The sequence below is a fragment of the Hemibagrus wyckioides genome, linkage group LG05 (assembly GCF_019097595.1).
Source record: "Hemibagrus wyckioides isolate EC202008001 linkage group LG05, SWU_Hwy_1.0, whole genome shotgun sequence".
NCBI lineage: Eukaryota > Metazoa > Chordata > Actinopteri > Siluriformes > Bagridae > Hemibagrus > Hemibagrus wyckioides.
This window is the reverse complement of record NC_080714.1, coordinates 16,838,545-16,860,787: the sequence shown is the minus strand read 5'-3', so window position 1 is coordinate 16,860,787 and position 22,243 is coordinate 16,838,545. Positions and strand designations below refer to the sequence as shown.

General features: G+C 39.0%; 2 protein-coding genes across 2 annotated transcripts; one reads left to right on the top strand and one right to left on the bottom strand.

Moving 5' to 3' along the window:
• Window positions 1-1,649: 1,649 nt before the first annotated feature.
• gpr173 (G protein-coupled receptor 173) lies at window positions 1,650-10,061 on the top strand. Its single transcript, XM_058388964.1, has 2 exons — window positions 1,650-2,700; window positions 7,098-10,061. The coding sequence occupies exon 2, from the start codon at window positions 7,345-7,347 to the stop codon at window positions 8,506-8,508; it is 1,164 nt and encodes a 387-aa protein (XP_058244947.1). The 5' UTR covers window positions 1,650-2,700; window positions 7,098-7,344; the 3' UTR covers window positions 8,509-10,061.
• A 6,526-nt stretch (window positions 10,062-16,587) lies between these two features.
• On the bottom strand, window positions 16,588-20,341 carry suv39h1a (SUV39H1 histone lysine methyltransferase a). The gene is made up of 6 exons (XM_058390065.1): window positions 20,269-20,341; window positions 19,971-20,116; window positions 19,212-19,871; window positions 18,278-18,424; window positions 17,747-17,876; window positions 16,588-17,609 (listed from the first exon to the last, which is right to left on the bottom strand). The coding sequence occupies exons 1-6, from the start codon at window positions 20,285-20,287 to the stop codon at window positions 17,476-17,478; spliced, it is 1,236 nt and encodes a 411-aa protein (XP_058246048.1). The 5' UTR covers window positions 20,288-20,341; the 3' UTR covers window positions 16,588-17,475.
• Window positions 20,342-22,243: the final 1,902 nt, after the last annotated feature.

Genomic DNA, 22,243 nt, shown 5'->3' with positions numbered 1-22,243 from the left:
TTGTATTGCAAGACAAAATATCAGATGTGAGGTTGATGAAAAACACTTGCTGGACAGACAGGAGTGAATGATGAGAGGGTGAGTGAGGGGAAATTTAATGTAATGTTATTTTCATTCCTATTTAGTTCAATTAGTTCCTAGTTCACATAAGATAGATAGATAGATAGATAGATAGATAGATAGATAGATAGATAGATAGATAGATAGATAGATAGACAGACAGACAGACAGACAGACAGACAGACAGACAGACAGACAGATAGATAGATAGATAGATAGATAGATAGATAGATAGATAGATAGATAGATAGATAGATAGATAGATTGATTCATTGATTGATTCATTGATTGATTGATTAAGAAAACCTTAAATATAGAATACAATAAGTTATGTTAAGTGTAGTTGTGCAAATATGAAACACAGTTGTGGATTTAACAATATTTACATTAATATCCACATCACAGTATACATGTTCAAATTGGCAGTAGATAATGAACATGTAGTACCTTGAGAGTCTAGAAAATAGTGTTAATGGTTGTAGTAGTGCAATGTGAAAGTGTTATCACCTGTCTAATATTATTGCATTGAGATTTTTTTCTGTTTCACATTACTGTAAAAGTACATAATATGAAGACATAATTGTAATATTCCTTGACACTATTTTTTTTTAGCATTTTGTTTAATAAAAGGTCATTTAAATTTGTTGGAACTGGTTTTATTGATTGATTTATTAAATTGTGAAACATAAGTTAACTTAAGTTAAATTAGTGAAATATTTTGTGCTGCACAGAATAAGGCTGTACAGTGATTGTAAGCTTTATGCAGTAGCTATGGTGTACTTCAGTTATGTAAATCTCAAAGGCTCTTAGGAAACATGGCAGATCTCCATAGCTGGACACAAAGAATGTTTCTGAAACTCTGGGAGATGAACCTGTCTGTGTTAGGAACACTATATGGTCATAGGTTTGTGGAAACCTATCATACCACTATGTGCTTTTTGAACATTTCCCATTTCAGATTAATTTTCCTTTTTAAAAAAATAATATTCTCCAATCTTCTAGAAAGGCTATATACTAAATTTTGGAGCATGGCTGTGGGAATTTGTCCATTCATCCAACAAACATTAATAAAGTCAGGCACTGATGTCAGACAAGGAGGCCTGGCATGTAGTCAGAGCTCCAATCTGTCCCAAAATGTTCACTGCACAGATTATTCGAGTTCTTCCACTCCAACCTTGTCAAACCAGGTCTTCATGGACCTTCATGGGCATTGGTATGCTGGAATATGTTTGAGCTTTCTTAGTGAAAGAAAATAATAATGCTACAGTAAACAATGACATGCAATACAATTCCAACTTAGTGAGATTAGTTTGGAGAAGACCCACATGTACTGTAAGCGCTGTGTTCATAAACATATAGTGTAGTTTCTGCTTGTAATTTCTCTTTATTAAGTTAATAAAAACCCAGGCTAGCTTGAAGAGCTATTCCTCTGTTACATTAAAGGGAAATGCTGATCTTACAAGGACTCCTTAGAGAAGCACGCAGTAGCGCGCGATATTGCCGAAGCTTCACGAGTTACAATCGGCCTTTTCCGTAAAAAGCCGAGAGAGAGCCGAACTGATGCCGAGTCGCGTTTTCTTATCCTCTGTAGAGCAAAGAGCGTTTCCATTGTATTATAATCTTTTACACTTTTCCTCAGTTTATTGATGAATCGTTGTTTCTTGAAGACCATGGCACATTTCCTTACGCCGAACTGTGACCTACAAGCATAATAGTTATTTTGCCTTTTTTTTTTTTTAATCCAAGGCAGTATGTGGCGTCTATGTGTTTTAAATAGGGCGCCTGTTTGCGCCGTGTAGCCTCCACATCCACACACAGGAGGAGGAGGATGAGAGCACTGGGCGAAAGGACAACGATCACAGCGCTGGAGACGCGGAGATGCTTAACTCACCAGACAGATTAAATCCGTTTGACGACGAGCTGTGTGGATGTCGCTGTGGCGGAGGAGCACGGCTTCAGCTCCGGTTGAAATTTCGGGATGAAAATGAAGATTGTGAGGAAACATCATCTTGAGCTGGAATGCTATTAGGGAGCGCCAAGGCGTTATGAACACAGTACTGCGTACCTCAACATGACACTGCCGCGTATCACAGGATTTTACATTAGGCTACCATAAAAGCGAAATATAACAGTCTAGCAGTGTCCATGTATTTATTTTATTCTACCACAGTGCGATGGGAATATACGGCTGAGGCTTAGGCTAGCGTTTATGGAAAACCCGAAGACATGACATGCACACGAAAAAAAAGGAAACGACATTTTCTGCTTTTTAAATCCCGTGTTTACATAAGCTAACGAGCCGCTGGCTAAACAACGGAGCTAGCATTTCGACACGAAACAGGTTTTTTTGCGTTATTTCCCCAGACGTAACCGTTTTGTTTATTAATTCGGTTTTTCTTTTTTTTCATCCATCATCATAAATTTTTCCGGGTCTGTTGCTGGTAAACGAATTGACAGTCGATACTGGATCACATATTTCTGGATTCATGTTTGATTCTCTGAGCGAGGTGTGCCATTTGGAAACGAACAATTTTTGCATCTTTTGTGTGTTTTTGGTTCTTGACAACTGCAACAAGCTCCCGTTCAGGCCTGCTGTCCAAGCCAAAGCCATTGTGTTGAGGACAAACTGGAGATTTCCAGGTAGAAGCTCCATCTCGGCCTCACATTCATCACTCTTCTCTGAAAATTGTCATTAAAGAAAAAAAAAAAAAAAAGCTAGACTAATTGGGATAACCTTTTAACCTATACATTATAATGATACAATCTTGGGAGGAAATTCTTAACCTTGCAAGGATAGACAAAGTAGCATCATCTCATGTCGCATAGTCAATGATATAAGGTATAAGGTAACTGAAAATAAGTGTCATTGTTATTTCAGCGTGATACGCACACACGGTTGCTGTATTGTGTACCTGGATTAAGGAGGCCCGTGGAGTTACACAGATCTAAATGACACCCGAGAGAAATCAGCATAAACCCGTATCAGTATGATTCGCTTTAGACGCTTATACAGGTCGTTTGCACTTTTTTTGCGTAGGCATTTGGACGCATTAGCACTGTCTGCTTTTCTCTCATCGCCAGCTCTCAAAAATGAATCATTATCATCACATTCAGCCCGAATGAAATCGAGCATCAGCCGCAGGTTGGACGCACTAGAAACTCGGCATTAATGTTTAAATGGCGCATCAAGCGCAATGCTCACACAAAACCCTAGCACACAAACCAAGATACGGCAAAATGGCCTAATGAGATTTTTTTTTTCACCATTTTCTAGCTGAACGGTAGGTATGGGACAGTGGGAGTGATTGTGTCTGCTTTTGGTTGGTGAATTCCGTGTCGCCTGCTCCTCCCATAGTGAGAGCCGTTAGCCGCACTCTCTCTGCTGTTGCTATCCAGCCTTTAACTGTACCGCGGCCTGCTGCTTCCATACCGACTTTACACCAGTCCATCCGACTCCTCCCTGAGCTGACACACGCTTTTAGCCGGTATTACTACCAGAAATTTCAGTGTAACCAGACTACACAGCCACAGAGTCTACAAGTACCCGTGGGTTTGCGGAGATGGTGCGTTATGGCGCGGTTAGGCGCAAGCGTCGGATGCCTATTTACATTCTGTACCGCTCTTTTGGCTACGACTTATGATTATTATTAGTCTCCATGTTTCCTTTTATTATTATTTGTTGTAGATTTAAATGAAACCTTTATGAAGCTAGAGTTGTTACTAGTGGTCATGCTTGAGGTTGGGTGGGACCCATAAACCTGTCCAGTAAACTAATATATTACACTGTTCATATAAGTGCTAAAAAAAAAATGATACACTCACATAAAAGTCATAGATCAACGTTTAAATCATTGGACCCCTTCAGGGGGTATGAAAGCCAACGATATTTGTTTTTTTTTTTATTTGTTATTTTATTTACTTTAACATTTTTTGTCAACAGTAGCTATGTGTTATTAACTGAACTGAATTTCAGCGCCTATTTGATGGATATTTGCGGATTTGCACGTCATTTACTGAAAGATGCACTGAAGTTTGCATAACCATGTGATAGAATGCTCTGTTGTAAAATTAGAGTATTTTTCAAATGGATTTTAAACCTTTAGTCCAACAGTGATTACCACCTTATTCCCTGTATAAAAAATGGTAAAGTCATTTGTCTTGGATGTAGGATAAGCAATGGATTTGGATAAGCAAGGTGATGCATTCTATTCAGATTTGAGAAATGGCAGCAACCTGTTGCAAGCAGTTTTTATACCACAGATGCCATCCATTAGGCATCTTTATACACTCTTAGAAAAAAGGCCAGATCTATAACTCTTTTAGGATCTACTGTTCTTTGGCTTTCCCTCTGGGGGAATCCTTAAAGGTTTTTTGTCAGACTCTAAGTGTTTTTCTTTTAAGTGGCAAGTATTCCCTTTTAGCAAGATGAGAACCCTTAACTGTCCAAAGAGCAATCTAAGAACCTTATCTGTAAAGAGTGTACCACTTCACAAGTTCCAAGTTAAGATGAGTTAAGACAAGTGGTCATGCAGCATGAATTAGCCATAATGGTCACCATAAAAATTGTCTTCTAAATAACAGGTGGGCATTGTGTGTCACAAATGTACAATTCCCAGTGTCTGTTTCGGACGAAATCCAGACAATTTAATATCTATATCAGATTTTGTAACTTTATCAGTAAATAGTACTGAGGCAAATTCCATATAGTTACATTTGAATTACATTTTACAGTTATATTTTATTTTTGTTAAATGTGTAATGAACATTCAGAGCTATGACATGAAGCTGATAACATGAGTTTGATCCTTGCTGTTTAAATTTGCATATTTTCACCTTGCATTAGCTAAAAAAGGGGTGGGGGACTATTCATCATCCACCTATTTCAGACTAATATTGTTTTTCTTAACAGAACTGATAATTTCAGGTAATGCTGAATGACTAATCTGCCACTACACAAAAACAAAACATTCAGTCTTTTTTTCCTTTGGTAGTTGATTGCCTCTGATGAGCAATCCCTCCCACCTCGCTTCAGCACATACAAATTCGAAAGCATTAAGTTGTACGAAGACACACCACACCACACACACACACACACACACACACACACACACACACTGCATGAGGCAGAAGGATCCTGTAGCTTAGCAACAAGCTGCTGTAATTGCTGTAACAGAAGTACATTAGTATGACTGCTCTAAAACAATAGGTTGTTCTCTGTCCTTTTGGAGTCTGACACTCTGTAATAATCACACAAGGTCTTTAATAATTGCAGACGTCTCTTAGGTAAAAATCTAGTAGCCATTCATAGAAATGGTCAGTGTCAGCACATAAAGAGAGCAATGTCAGTATACAGATGAGTATTTTTTTCCAGTTAGCATTCACCTTCTCTAGACATACATTTAAGCCGATTCTCTGCTTTTCCTGTTGGATCTTGACATCTAGCTACAACTTGATGGTTTCTCAGCCTCAGTGTAGATCATGAGTGATTAGCTCCCCCCACCTCTCTTTCCTGCTCCCCATCCCTCTGCCTCTCTCTCTCTCTATAGAGATACCCACATGCAACACACCAAACGTGATGTTAGGTGTTGTAGCCTAGCAACAAGTGAGGTAATCACTGTGACAGACTAGTTGCTGGCATGCCATGTTGCATGTGGTGGGAACAGCTGATCTGCTCTGTGCAGAGAGCAAGGCAGATGATGTTCCTCAGCATGCTACAGCAGCTGCTTACTGGAGCCCTGCTTCTCCCTTTTAGGAGACTATTGATTGATTTATGTTTACAACTGACATGTACAAATGTGTAGCCCCCGATCCCACTAAGTTTTAGAGAGATGTCAAATTCTGGTCATAGCCTTTCTGTTTTGGTTTTACATCTAAATTAACACTTTACAAAATATTTGTAAATCCAAATACTTTGAGTTTGCCAGTGGACTATTTTAAGTACAGTATGCTGTAGGTCTGGCAGTGACATTTGTTATCCATATTTTTTTCTTCTTCCTGACCTCCTTTTGTTTGGCAGGAATTAAATCTGGCTAATTTTGGCAAGGCATCAAAGAAACACTAAAAACGGTCAACAGACTTACCTGATTCAGGTATATTTGGAGCTGAAATAAAACAGCCCCAGATTGGCAGGAGTGCCTTGAGCTTAAACATATACCGCTAATTTAAATTAGACCGTTAAATCAAAAAAGCATAGCATACTTCTGTTTTTTTTTTGTTTTTTTGCACACATCAAGAATTAGCATGAAAGTGAATGATCTTGTCTAGATTTTGCAGCATTGCAATAGGTCTACACTAAATGAACAAGGCTTGGGGGTGAGAATGTACCAGCTGAGGCTCCAGAGGAACAGAATTCATTAATGTTTTACAATAGACACCAAACACTCCAGAGCATTTGGAACAGGGCTTTTGAAGATCAGTTTCATCTAAAATTAAATTTACCATCTACCCATCACTAGTCTTGACCCTTGATTCATCCACATATACGATGTGGTGGTGATTTTATGGTGATACCGATATTGATACCGTGGTTCATGATACATATTTGTGAAGTGCGGTTTGGTAGCATTAATAGACAAACTGGTGGCTGATGGCTTTTTTGTAGAGTGTTATATGGTATATCTCTGTTGGATAAAAAAGGCTAGTAATAATGGGTTAAAGCAAGGTATAGGCCCCAAGAATGCAGAACAGATCAGAGTTCTTCTGATTTGTAGTAGATGTTAAGAAAACATTAAAATCCCTAAAAAGTATTAGCTGATATAACAGAGGGTAACAGTCTGAGAGATCAAGGACAATCAACTGGTAGTCAAGAAAATTTAAGAATATGTGTATTTTGCTTATTTGTTATACAGATTGTCATGCATCAAACATTTCTTTCTTGAGCAATATTCAGGACATAATTACCTTAGCATATTGTCCATTTATCCATCGAATCAATCTTGGCCACATAAAGATTATTATGCATACCTTTTGAATTGATCATTATTAAGTATTTCTAACATTTATTTTGAACAATAATAATTATTTTACTTTGCCCATAGGTGTTGTGAAGGGTCAGGAGGGGAGACATTTTTGAAAGAGAGCTCCTAAGAGAACTGTGCAAAATGAGGCAATGCAGAACCAGCTTCTCCTGTTCCATGTGAGACAACAAAGAGAGGCAACCACGTGGACGAAAGACAGCTCAACCGGAGGAGGTGGAGGAGGAGGAGGTGGTGGAGGAGGTGACAGTAAAGGAGGTGTTGGTTCTAAAGGAGAGGACGAAGCTCTACAGTCAGAGCAGCAAGAGGTATGGCCAACGGAAACGAGAGTAGTGATGGGTCCCATAACCCCCTGGCAGCAGTTGTGGCTACTACGGGTGGCACAGTGAATGGAGGGCCTTCATCAGCTGTGTCTACCTATATCAAGCTTGTCCTGCTAGGGTTGATCATATGCATCAGCCTAGTGGGCAACCTGGTGGTATCTTTGCTAGTTTTACGGGACAGAGCCCTACACAAGGCCCCATACTATTTCTTACTGGATCTTTGCTTGGCTGACACAATTCGGTCAGCAGTCTGCTTCCCCTTTGTACTGGTGTCCATCAAGAATGGCTCAACCTGGACCTACAGTGTACTCAGCTGCAAGGTGGTGGCTTTCATGGCCGTGTTGTTTTGCTTTCATGCAGCCTTCATGCTGTTCTGCATTAGTGTCACACGGTACATGGCCATTGCCCACCATCGGTTCTACTCTAAGCGTATGACCTTCTGGACGTGCGTTGCAGTGGTGTGTATGGTCTGGACACTGTCAGTTGCTATGGCCTTTCCACCTGTATTTGACGTGGGCACCTATAAGTTCATTCGTGAAGAAGATCAGTGCATTTTTGAGCACCGTTACTTTAAGGCCAATGACACACTGGGATTCATGCTTATGCTGGCTGTGCTTATTCTAGCCACTCACGTGGTCTACATGAAGCTCTTGCTCTTTGAGTACAAGCACCGCAAGATGAAGCCCGTCCAGATGGTACCTGCCATCAGCCAAAACTGGACCTTTCATGGGCCTGGAGCCACTGGCCAGGCAGCAGCCAATTGGATTGCAGGTTTCGGCCGAGGCCCAATGCCACCTACCCTGTTGGGTATCAGGCAGAACTTGCACAACCAGAACCGACGGCTGCTAGGTATGGAGGAGTTCAAGGCAGAGAAGCAGCTTGGCAGGATGTTTTACGTAATCACCCTGTTTTTTCTGGTGCTCTGGTCACCATATATTGTGGCCTGTTACTGGCGGGTTTTTGTGAAAGCATGTACCATCCCACACCGGTACCTCTCCACTACGGTGTGGATGAGTTTCGCCCAAGCAGGGGTGAACCCCATTATCTGCTTTTTCCTTAACAAGGACCTCAAAAAGGGTCTGCTGGCCCATTTGCCTCCCTGTTGTAGAACTAAACCTCAACTACCCCGTGAGCCTTACTGTGTCATGTAAAGACAAGTGTTTATTTATTTCTGTTGTTATCATTTCCTTTATTTCTGTTTGGGTGGGCCACAATTGGACAGGTTTTAAAAAGGTATTTGAAAATGGAGGCATGAGGAATGAATTCTTTTGTTGGAAGGTTCTTTTATTGTTTACTTTTTCTTGCTGTTATTAAGGGAAAGGGTTCAGGGTTAAAATGCGAGGCACTAAATCAAATACGAATAGGTTTTGAGAAACAGTGCTATTTACTACAGCCTTGATGATGCTATCATTCTAAAGACAAAAACTGTTTTCATAACAAACCATCGTTGGTAATGAGCGTATGAGGGTCAGAAATGCGATCGATCTGTGAAAATAGTTAAACATGACATTAACATTACTTCAGTAATTCAGTGATCATGTACCATTAAGCTTCAAAGCTTCACTTTGGCATAGTAATTTCTATTTGAAATTATAACTGCTAAAAAAATGCATATATTAAGGTAATCAAAAAAAATAAAAAAAATATCTGCATGTATTCTTAAATCTTAAAGTGCCATGGGCCAAAAAACTCATGAGAGTCGAAACAGCAAATTTGGTACTGCAAATTTTGAGCACGACAGGTTGAAATATTTCCTGTAGAACTCTTCGATTCTTCTGGAGGTTTGGACGTATAGAACAGAACTATACCTGAGAACAAGTACCTGTAACTGTACCTGAAAACAAGTTGGAGTTTAATCTTTGAAGTTTTATCTTTGAAGTTTCATCTTTGAATTGTCTGTAATGGCATTCGCTCTCATCTCATGACTTATCATGTTTGCCTCCCTGCCATATTTATAAATTACTTTCCACTGATGAAAGTTTTTTAATGCCGAAAATGACGATTTCCCATTTGATGTGGTTGCTCAATCCGTGAGTCATGCGTTGATATCAAAACAGAAACCTTTAAAATTGCAAAGGCTATATAACACCGCTAATCGTTTTTGAAAGCATTTCAAATTTTTGCCTGCTTTTGATGTTCTATAAAAAAATCCCCTAATTGGATGAATGTACTAAAAGTACTAAAACAGATTTCAGTCTTTTTGGCTGATCCTATGTAATGTTTAACAGGACAAAATTACCAGTTAGTTGAATCCAATTCGAAGTCACATCTCTGTAGGGTAAAAGAAATGTGTTTTATGAGAAAATGCAGAACAGCTATACGTCACTTGGATTTTTTTTTTTTTTGGATTCGGTGATATTCCCAGAAGACTATGAATTAAACATATAATATGGGTTATTATAAGGTTGTGGTTGTTTGACCTACCATAAGAGTGATATAATAACACACACAATGACATATGAAACTTCTAGTGTATTCTAGTAATATTCCCGAACACCAACATTTGAATGAAGACTTTACCATCACACATGGTTTTATTTAATAATGTTTCAGAAACTAGTGTAAGTAATAGTAGACATGAGGAATTTGGAATGGATAATGTTCTGATTAATTGGCCTGATGATAATATTTTGCACACAGCTTCTGAAAGTGTTGATTATGGAAATGTTTTGTTAGTTATATATATATTTTTTGGTGGTGGTGGCGGTGGTGTTGGTGCGGGTGGGGGTAGTTGAGGGGGGGGGGGGCGGTCAGGGAGTAGAATGTTGATTGGTAGAATGATGTAGACACAGCGATTGTAATATTTAGCTGAATGTTACAGAGAGCAGGAAATTGACTTTTTATGAGGTAGTCAGGTTCAGCCTGGAATGGTCTAATTCCTTTCTGCTCCAGTTTTTTTGCAAGATCAAATTAAAAAGAAAAAGCAAAAAACAGAAGAAACAAACAAAACAGAATATCAGGAAAATGAATGGCATCTACACCAAGAGCTAAATCCACCCACCCACTATTAAAATGGGGAGAATTCTTATTGTTATTTGCATCTATTGCCTTAGTCTATTACGAAGGTTTAACATTACTGATGTAAGGAAGATTTGACAGCTCTATGCCTCTAAAGACATTGGGTGGTGGGGTGGGAGGGGTTGAATGCTGGGGAAAAAACAACACTGTGTCTTTGCTGACTATTGGAGGACATTCTTCACTCCCCGTCACAACCATACAAACTGAGGTCAAGAAGAAAAAAATGCATCAAAAGGGCACTAAACTAGCTGGAAACTAATTGCCAAATTGTGACACTAATGTGTACAGTTTTGCACAGTTCAATGGAAAGACTTGAATTCCAAAACTTGATTTCCGAGTGGAATTAAAAGGAACTTCCTTCATCCTTGTGGAATTCTTTGAGACATTTTTGGGTTTTGTTTTGTTTTTTGTTTTTTTTTTCCTTCTTCTTATCTTCGAGGGTGGGAGAAAATGATGCAGGTGAAGGTTGGTGATATTGTGTGTATTCATATGTTGAAAGGATCAGAAAAAAAAGAACAAGTGCTCATATTGGTGTTTGGGAGGGAGGGCATGTGGGCGGGTGAACAGGGAGTGATTTTTTTTGTAACAAGCAAAAATGCCTGGTAGAACATTTTTAGTTGCTTCAGGCATTCTATCTTTTGTAAAATAACTGTGACCTCTGTGTGATTTCCTGTGTATTATATGGACTATGGACTAACGTCAAACTGGGGGGAGGGAAAGGGATGGACTCTTGGTTATCATCTTTTTACCACGCATGTGTGAGTGATTGTTTATGCCAAGTATGAATGTGGGAGAGGATTTGGGAAATGGGGGGGGGCTGCTATGGATGAAGCCACATCAAGCATGGTACGGTCAGAGGTGAACAGCTTCATGAAAAATGTCACTCCTACAGTTGATCAAGGTCACTTTCCCCTTACCAAATCAAGCCAAATTGCAGTTAATGTAAATGTGTACAACTGACCTAAAGCACTCATCTGCTCTGCATTTGAAGAGGCTTTTAAATTGGGAGGAGGAATATTAACTGATTTACATAATGATTCTTAAAATACCCACAAGTCCAAGGGAAGGTAACTAAAGTAGTAACTCAGTGCGTTCCATTTTTTATAAGTGTTTGTGACATGTATGAAATAAATTGCTTAAAGGCAGAATCTTAATCCATGTGACATTTCTATTAGCTTTAAGGCTGTAAACTGCACTATTCCCACAACTGTTATCTCTAATTGTCTGCCAATTTCATTGTCACACTGATTACAGGGAATAAAGGAAAGAATAATTGAAATGCAAATGAATAGACAGGAATATGATTCACAAACAAATATTTATAGGCATCAGATGTGGTTCAATTTAATATTGTTAGTGCAAAATACAGTTCAAACATACAATGGTCTAAATGACCATAAGGATTCATTATTAAGATTCAATTTCAGTCAAGTATTAAGTTCAGCTTCTGTCTTTAAGTCTTACCCTTTTAGCATAAGCTAATTTGGATTTTTAAGTAAGCATTTTTGATACAACGTGCATAACATAGACACCAGTGCATCACATGGTGTCGACATGCACGTCAAGCTCTGTCTGAGATATGACATCCTTTTTCCGGATTTATATATCTTTAATTTGATTTCTAATTTGATTTGAAAGTCAGCAAATCTCCATATCAGTATGAATTAAGTGCCTGTCATGGTTGGCTTATTTCAAAATCTCTATCGCATTTGTTTCACCCCTCTTACCTGTTTGTTAATTGTGCCAAATACACAACTTCTATGAAATCATTTTCGCTTCAGACAACAAAAATATACTTCAAAGACATTTTAGCAGCTTGTATACCACAAAGGTCGAAAATGTGGATTGAATTACTGAGACATGACATAAGAAGAAAGAAAATGCTCAGTGATAACATTGCACACTGACTCAAATATTTCTGTGATCAACTCCGGAGTCATATTTTTCATGAGTGTATGATAAACGATAAGAAATGAGAGGGGAAAAAATGAGCAAGAATGTCAAGTTCGATTTCAGATACTCGTTCTGTAAATTAAAGGGTTTTCCCCCCCGACATGACAATAAAAGTTTACTTTTGTTGCGTTTTGGACTGTTAATGTGGTGTACACTTTGTTCCCAGGGCATTGCATCTTTGTATATGTGGTCTATATATACATTACTGTGGAAAGGTGAAGCCTGGGACTGAGATTTGTGCTTCCAGACCCAAGCTGCTACTTAAAGTACTGCAGAACAATTTCTTTTCTTTTCTTCCTTAAGTGTCTTTGTTTTCGTTTTATTTTTTTCTGCCAGTAAATCACAAAAGGCTCACAATATAATGGAAATTGAAACGACAAAATAACAAGCTATGACAGCAGAGGACTTATTCAGAGGAAACTCAGATGCACTTACCGCCAAAGATTTCAGACATGGCTCATCTTTAACAATGGTGATTCTTCCTGTTTCATCCTGATATTTTGTCCCACAAGGAATAAAGACGCAAGCTAGACAACACACAGATGCCTAGTGTTGACACTGTCAGGATACGAGCAGTAGCTTCTTAGCTATACTTTGCAGTAAACCGGATATGAAGGTGAGTGTGAACCTTATCAGCATGACAGTCATTTGTTGCTTACAGAACTAAACCTCTGACTCTGCTATTAAGGTCATTTTTACATCATTTATCAAACATTAATGCAAAATGAGACTGAGCGGCTATTTATTATTCAATGATACATTATTAACAGTGACGCAAATCAAATTTTTACCTGTTGGAAGATCTTCATATGAATTATGTATGTTTTTTCTTGGGTATGACTGTGAATGTGTGTGTGTGTGTGTGTGTGTATGCACTGTGTATTCTCATACCACGATAAGCAATGGGACCACAGTGACCCTGACCAGGATATAGGAGTTATTGAGAATGGATGGATGGATGGATGGATAACTGAACCTATTCATGTTCTATCCACAGCCACACAGCTTTGGTTAACTTGATTTTGCCGTGATATTACACTGAATACAATAATTGTATAAGCAAATATTATTCCATACTCCCCCCCCCCCAAACACACACACACATACTTTAAATAGAATTTAGTAGCAACAGTGTGGCTTCTGACACCGTCTGTTCATTGTATTACTTTCTGTATAAAAAGAGAAACAGGAAGACCAAGGTCCAAGTTATGGAAAAGTATCAATCAGGGTTTGGTGAAAAAGTAAATATATCAAATGCTACATCCCATGGAATACCTTTAAAATTCATTCATTCATTCATTGTCTATCCCAGCGCACATAGGGCGAAAGGCAGGGGTACACCCTAGACAGGTCGCCAGTCCATCGCAGACCTTTAAAATTATTATTTAAAAAAATATGGACAGAATATTGAACAATTGTGAGTATGCAAAAGAGAGGACATTAGTCAGAGAAGCACCAAAGAGGTCGTGGACACTCCCAAAAAAAAAAGAGTGGCGAGAGGAAAATAAGGACCTTGGTCCTATTGAGAACATGTGGCAAGACAGAAAAGGCTGTTTCTCAACATAATTTGGGTAAGAATGGGCAAAAATATCAGGATTCAGGTGTGGAAAGCTGATAGACTTAGAAGACTTACAGTTGCAATTGCAGCTAAAGGTCATTCTACCAAGAATGATGGAGATGGGTAAATACTATACAACCAACAAATACTAACTAGCACATCTGGGTTTTTTGTTGTTTAAAAACCTTTAGCCATTAGACAAATTGGTTAAAATACCAATTATGTACATTTTGAAGTTCAGTAGTTTTTAGTGTGATATTTATATTTAAAATATTTTATATTTCTATATATATTTCTATGATTTCGATATATATAATTCTACATAGCACTGTATTAGGTTATTAGGTGACTGTGTTAGGCATGAGTGTGATAATATTTTGATAACCCAAAAGCGTTCTTGATAACAGTGATGATAATAACAGTTGAAATAAATACTTCATGCTGCATTTTGCTCTTCTTTAACATTTGCCGGAATACAGGGAAAATACTGAGTCTTGTAAAGTTGTAATGCCTGCTTTAGTACTAATCCCTTTTTGTAACATTGTGATATTTTGTACTAAATTGTGATAACCCTGATAACTTACGGCTAAAAATAACCACGATAATGACATAGAAGAAGGATCCGAATGACACTTTAACCCACACCAATTCACCCTGCCATCTGTGTAAGGGTTGTGATGTCCAAACTCTGTGTCCATATGACTGAGCTCAGCTTCTAGCATCACAGACTCCATACTTAGGACTGATCCACCATAAATCCACAAAATCCAATAATGTCCAATGAGAGAAGCCTGCACTCAGCCCAAGTTAAAAGCATGCTGTGGAGGTGCTGTAGCATGAAAAGCAAAGGATAGAAAGAAGTACTGAATTTGGACACAACATGGCAGAAGGGAAAGATAGATCTGCTAAGACAAAGATCAAAGAGAAAAGATGAACAGACAGAAAGATAGATGGAGGTCAGAGAACGTAGACCTTTGGAAAGTAACATAAAGCCCAATAGAGCTGACTGACCTAAACTCAGACCCCAGAGGGAACAGCTGCAGATTTTTCATTATGCTCAGGAAGACCAACTGAACTACCCAAGCACCTGACTTGGAAACAGCCTTAAAAAAAACTGTATAGGAACGTTATTATGTCTACAATTTTAGGTATGTATGTCATTCATTCGTGTAGAAAAGTGATATTGGGGGGGTTGAGAGAGAAAGTGAATTTCTTTTTAGTGGCTTTTAAAAGGAAAACCTTTAGGGAATAAAAATGATAAATGGCTCAGTTTGTCTTGCACATAGATTTGTCATTTACATGTGTCTGAATGTGGTAGTCACAGGCATCTGAATACAATCATGCTTTTCTCATGAAAACAAATTTGAGGCACCAAGAGATAAACCAGAGAAAGTCAACACTCACAGTGCATGCAGCATAAACAGGACTCATAACACTGTGGCACCACATTGCTAATGCTTGATTACAAGTTTCTGCCTGGGCCATGTCAGCATATTTGTGATATGCTGAAGGGCCATATCTGAAGTCTCACTCAGTGTCCACTTTATTAGGAACACCTGTACATTCAGGCAGTTATATAGTCAACCAGTCATGAGGCGGCACAATGCATAAAATCCTGCAAATACAGGGCAAGAGCTTCAATTAATGTTCAATCAGACATCAGAATGATGAAAAATTGTGATCTCCGGGACTATAGCGTAGTTGTTGGTAATAGACGAGCTGGTTTGAGTATTTCAGAAACTGCTGATCTACTGGAATTTTCACACACACACAGCAGTCTCTAAATACACAAACCCCATCTTGATATTTGATGTGAACATGAAGTGCTTTACCTGTTATCTGCATGATTTTATGCATTGTGCTGCTGCAGGTGTATATGTGTTCCTGTTAAAGTTTATTATGATTATATATATGATTTAGCAATACTCTTGATTTAGGCAAACCTATTGATTTAGCAATACTCTATGATTTAGGCAAACCTAAGCTCATGGGTGTTGATTTTAACCTACATATCAGTCCGTGTTCAACCCAAACATGACAGAAACCGAGAGAGCACACATACACAGCGGTATGCAGTAAATTTACAGTAAATACCCTGTACATATTTTAAAAACAATCAGTTTTAGTAAAGCAGTGTGAGATGTGTTCGCACACACAGCCCAATTCTGGTCACTGTGCTACAGTCCTGTTGCGAATTTTGGATAGTGTGAAAACGTTGAGCAGTAGTGCTCAGTGCCATTTCACTATTTTCCAAGTCCACACAGGCCAAATGGAGCAAGCCTGCAGGCTGGATTTGGCACACAGGCCTTGTGTTTGACACTTGGTTTAACTGAATATGTGTTGCAATTTGTCAATGTACAAACAACTGCCTAAATGTTAGCATTATAAAACAAAAAGCTTCATGTTTAATTACTAGGAAGGTATAGAAAGCATTACACATTGATTACATCTTCATTAAAATGTGTTGTGCATGCTGTTTTCACCTGAATGCAGTTTCAGCAAGCGTTCATGTAAAATGACCCACAAACAATGTCGCTTTGCTTCATTTGCATGTACCACAGCATGAGGAATACAGTGGCACCATCTGCTGGCTGTAACAGGCTTCATTAGGACAAAGACACTATAATGCACTCTAGTGGTTTATCTGCCTTTTATTGGAAGTTACAACCATATCTAAAATGGACATACGGGAAAAATGTTTTGTAGTAAAACATTGCTGAACATCCTAGGTGAATCACAACTTCATTAGGTTACCAAAATATATTAAACGGTCTAGAATATTCATTCTTTCTTTTTAGTAACCACTTCATCTTGGTCAGGGTTTTGTTGGATCTGGAGTCAATGGGCACATGGCAGGAATACATCCTAAATGGGACAACAGTCCATCACAAGGCATCACATTCACACCCAGTTTAGCAAAGCCAATCTACTTATAAGCATGTTTTTGGGACTTTGGAGAAAATGAGAAAACCCAGAGAAAATGCATGTCATTGGGGAACAGTAAAGCAGGATTAAACCCTGGATTCTGAAACTGAGACACCACCTGTGTGTACTTGCTACATCACAGTTTATTGTCTAGAATACTGCTTTTAGCTATTTTAATCTATAGCCTTGTGATGGACTTGAGTCTAATACAAAGATATGGATCCCCAGAAAGGCTCTGGATCTATTGAGACCCAAAGCAGGACAAAGTTGTTATTAATGTTGAATGAAGGAACAAATGAATGCATTTTGATTACAGAGAGATTTACTTAAAATAATGGTCAGAATAACAAATACATTTTCATTACAATGAAAAAGGCAAATAGACAACAGTGTGAAAACTGATGGTAAAAGCAGCGTTGTAAAACTTCAAGCAGTAAAATTTCGTAAAATTAGAGTTGTGATAACCAAAAAATATACAAAATGCAGAGACTGGTCTATTTTTGGTCAAAATAATTGTAAATCATAATTTGTATTATCATCAACAACAATAATGGGCATGTAGTTTATATAAAAGGTAACCATTAAATAAATAAAATCTATATCAGAGAGACATCTGTAGAGAGGAGAACATAAGAAGATGGAAAGATTGTGTTTGCAGGCAGGACTAAAATAGGTATTTTCTGCAGCTCTCTACTCCACATTTGCACTCCATGCGAATGCGATGGTTAGGTGCATCAGGCATTCCTGCCAGGCTGAAATTAGTGTCCATTTTGTTGCTTTCTGCATCTACTTCATCAACTGTAACACACAGAACACCACAGCAGACTCATTACTATTTAAGCCTTTAAAATGACTACAAAAGGTCATAGTTTTCAGGATATGCTTGCTATGAAATGTTGAACAAGTACAATGAGGTGAAACTGTCACATGCTTACTTGTCATTTTGTAGTCAAAAGTGAGCTCTTCTCCTGCTCTTATTGATCGTGTTGCAAAGAAAGCAATCTGAGGAAGCCGTTCATCCAAATTTTCAATGAAAACGTTATACACTTGCAGGTTTGGGTTGCACTGCAAAATAGTATGCAAAATGGTGTCAAAATGATACTAAGATCTTTGTCAGTTATATGTGGGATGCTGAGCTATACCAACTCAGACAAAACGCTTAGGTTTCTGCCACAAAAAAAGAGAAGACGAGCAATTTGACAAAATGGAAAAAGTACTCGAATGTCAAAAAGAGCATTTAATGACACTACACTTCATGGTAAGCCTAGGGCCAGATCATTTAAAGTAAGAAATCTTGTACATGACTGATGTAAAATAATGCATCATGGCTTTATATCACATCAGGTTGTCATTTACACCAATTAGATTATCTCCATTAAATAATTAAAACTGACTGTTAGCATTGTTACAGTCTGTTTTAACACACCAGACTGACAGCTAATCAGCATATGATCAGTCACACTCACACTGTGGTTGACAAAGTGAGAGATGTTTCCGTAGTGGGCAGCATCCACAGTAAAGACATCAGCCACGTAATCCAGATCAAACAGGTAGGTGACACCCTGCTGGTCATACATCTGTCCTCTTCTCTCAGCCTCCTCTGAGGTGATGATCTTAAAAATCACACAAGGGATAGAAAGCAACTGAATGCAGTGTAAGACTAATTCTTATAAATGTAGATCCTGATTTCTACATAAGAAAGTAAGTCTTTCACTTGTTTCAGGTCTCTTGGCACATTGTATACAATCGACTGTTTAAATAAATAAATAAAACCCTGTTTCTTTCTTAGCTATGCCAAGTTACTGATTTCGACTACATAACCCTGTACTAAGAGGAAGGAAAAATATAATTATTTAATAATATTTTTCATGTTTCACATCCTCTCCCTCACCCCAGGTATCACTGAATGAAAACGCTGATCCTGTTTAACATAAACATCTCATCTCATCACATCACATCGCAAATGGCATGCAGCCCTTATAATAATGCTTAGCCATGGGGATTGTTGTTTTTTTGTTTTTGTTTTTTTTTACACCATTTATACCGATATGACAAGGGATCCATGATTTATACCAATTCTACAAGCTATTTCAGAGACAGCAGCACCAAAATATGGCTTAAAAGAATGGTTCTGCTCTGATTTATTCAATCTTCAGTAATCTCTTTACTGGTACCCTGAAGCTGTGAGTGCAATACTACAAATTGCCTCTAGCTTCCTGATTCTACTTGTTGCATTTATAGTGTTGCAGTGATTATTAACCCTTACAGTCCTCGTGTTTAGTTGTCACATTGTGTTTCTTCTGCAACTCTGGCTTGTCAAGTTTTCTATCTGACAAATGAACTGGACCTCACCTGCAAGCTTCTTTGGCCTAATGTGCACGTGCACCACAGAGCACTCACCTCTCCAAGGTACTCCATGACAAAAGAGTTTTTGGGAATTCTCTCGAGTGTGCGCACACCCCAGCCTCTTCCATTAGCTGTTTTAAAGATGCACAAGTCGTATTGGATGCCCCTCTGGACCACTCTGTTCTTGCAGTCTGTCCCACATCCACACCGGGAGTTACACTCGTAGATGGGCATACCGGGCCTGATTTTCACCTGCATGTGGTCATTATACGCTGTGCGGTTATCGGATGCTCCTGCGCAACAGCCGTTTACAGGCGCCTTAATACAGTCTGTGCATTCACAACCTACTGCTACTTCGTTGAGCTCCACACCTGCACCGATTTTATAGCTGTTGATGTAGGTGAAGTTTTTGGGAGGGCCGTCCAGGTCCACGTCATTCCTGACAAAGATCCGCCCCTTGTGCTGACATGCTCGGTTCAGATCTTCCTCCCAGCGCCGCAGCTTCACGCGCTGCTTGGCCCTCTGGATGATGAAGGACACTGCAGGAGCATCCAGTGAGCTCGTGTCCAGAGGCATGTTAGTATGAAGCAGAGCTAAACGCATGTCCTGCCGGAAATGCTGGAGGAGTTTGGGACATTTAAGGTGTTTTTGCGGTTCCCATGTGTTCTCTGACTCCGAGTATCCTTTCCACTTCACCAGGAAAAACTCCCGAGTCTACACAGGGGCGTAGTACATATAGGAAATTTAAATTAAAAAAGCAATATCAGTGAAATAAGATCAATTTCCTCTTACACCCCTGTAATTTTTGCTCACCTTAATTCTTCTATAATTACACAGATATTCCACCACATAGTCACCGAAGTCGTTCTCAGTCACAGCCAGCTGCTTGCACACTAACTTCTGTCTCCGACAAAGGACCTGCAGGTCATCCCACGAGTATTTGCAAGACACACTGCAGTCTTCAGAGCATGCGAGGAAAGAAGGGCATGCAAATATATTAGGAACTAACCGCTGCCTGTCTTACAGATCGCTTCAGTTTGCTTTTTCTTCTTTAAAGCCTTTTAACGACGTGCATAGAATAATGATCATAAACTGCCCCAGTATTACTTACCTTTTAAATACCGCGCCATCCTTCCTTGCGCCAGCCTTCCAAAACATAGCTCAAATATACCGGAAGTGAGGTAAACATTACGCTTAGGTGATTGGCCGAGATGTTGCCAAGAGAAAGCTGCTCGATTTCCATTGGATAATTCTTCTTCCTCTGACCGCAGGCATGCTGTTTTGCGGTTAGTGATTCATGATTCTGTCGGTAATAAATCCGCAGTAGTCAGAGGCTGTTAGTCATAATGTATTTTTTATTTGTGGAAATATTACCGCACACTATATTGCCAAAAGTTTGGATTGAATTCAGGTGTTAATTTTCAGGGCTTGGGCTCGGCCCCTTAGTTCCAGTGAAAGGAACTCTTAATGCTTCAGTATACTAAGATATTTTGGACAATTTCCCAACTTTGTGGGAAAAGTTTGGGGATGACCCCTTCCTGTTCCAACATGACTGCACACCAGTGCACAAAGCAAGGTCCATAAAGACATGGATGATTGAGCTTGGTGTGGAGGAACTTCACAGAGTCCTGACCTCAACCTGATAGAACATCTATGGGCTGAATTAGAGCAGAGACTGTGAGCCAGGACTTCTCGTCCAACATCACCTCACAAATGCGTTTCTAGAGGAATGGGCTTCCCAGAAACACACTCCTAATCCTGGTGGAAAGCCTTTCCAGAAGAGCTGAAGCTGTTATAGCTGCAAAGGGCGGGCCAACTCCATATTAAATTCATGTGCATGTGAAGGCAGACGTCCCAGTTTTGGCCTGGCTCACAGTCTCCGCTCTAATTCATCCTAAAGGTGTTGTATTGGGTTGAAGTCAGGACTCTTTGCAGGCCAGTCAAGTTCCTCCACACCAAACTTGCTCTTTATGCTCTTTATGGACCTTGCTTTGGGCACTGGTGTGCAGTCATGTTGGAAAAGGAAAGGGCCATCCCCAAACTGACTAATGTCTGACCAATGAAATTGTGCAAAATGTCTTGGTATGCTGAAGCATTAAGAGTTCCTTTCACTGGAACTAAGGGGCCAAGTCCAACCCCTGAAAAACAACACGTGAATTTAATGATTTGGAGGGGTATCCCAAAACTTTTGGGAATACAGTGCATTTTACTTCATTTTCTAACATGTATAATGTCTAAAGCTAGTCACTCAGAGGAATAAAACTTGCTTCAAAATGACCAGGGTAAATTGTGAATTTTTTCACAGTCCGATTTAGTTTGTCAGTGGTAAATATAGTCTTGACTTTAAGACTCTATACTGTATGAAAATCCACTTTTGTTTGATTTGTTAAAACTACTAGAATTCGATTTGTTAAAACTATCACTTTGATAGAAAAACTTTGATAGCTTAGTACAGACCTACTTCCATATGAAGTAACAGTGTGTTTCAAGCACTGAAACCTTAATGTACGAAACATAAAAATATTGACCATCTACACTGCTAAATACAACCTGTTGGACATTCCAGGTTGGTCCCAAATTTTCATGTTATACTAACCTTTTTGGAAGGCTTTTCACTAGATTTTGGAACATGGCTGTGGGGATTTGTTAATAAAGCCACAAGAGCATTAGTGAGACCAGACACTGATGACAGGTGAGGAGGCCTGGGGTTCAGCCAGTGTTCTTTTTATCCCAAAGGTGTTCAGTTGGATTGAGGTCAGGACGCTTGAGTGCTTTCACTCCAACTTTAAAATCCCTACCTTCATGGAGCTGTTTTGTGCACAGCTAAGTGTATGTGTAAGCTATTTACTGATTTGATTGTGGGGCCACTATGCTCTGGACTGAAGCTATTGATCACTTGTCTACACTGATGAAGACTACTGTTCTTTTCTCACTTAAGGACATGATTTGTTACATGAAATGAGCACAAGGATGGTTAATTAAAATATTTGTACATTATCCATGGCAAATTGTTTATACACAACCATGTAAACCAAGGATATTTAAAACAGTCCCATATTTTCGTTTCGTTTGCTGGACAATTGACT

Bases quoted from the DNA above. Each gene is read 5' to 3' on its own strand.
- gpr173 (XM_058388964.1), top strand. From the start codon at position 7,345: ATGGCCAACGGAAACGAGAGTAGTGATGGGTCCCATAACCCCCTGGCA.
- suv39h1a (XM_058390065.1), bottom strand. The intron at 18,425-19,211 runs GTGAGTGCTCTG...GTGATTTTTAAG, and splicing joins TCATGGAGTACCTTGGAGAG to ATCATCACCTCAGAGGAGGC. The intron at 17,877-18,277 runs GTGAGTGTGACT...ACTATTTTGCAG, and splicing joins CTCACTTTGTCAACCACAGT to TGCAACCCAAACCTGCAAGT.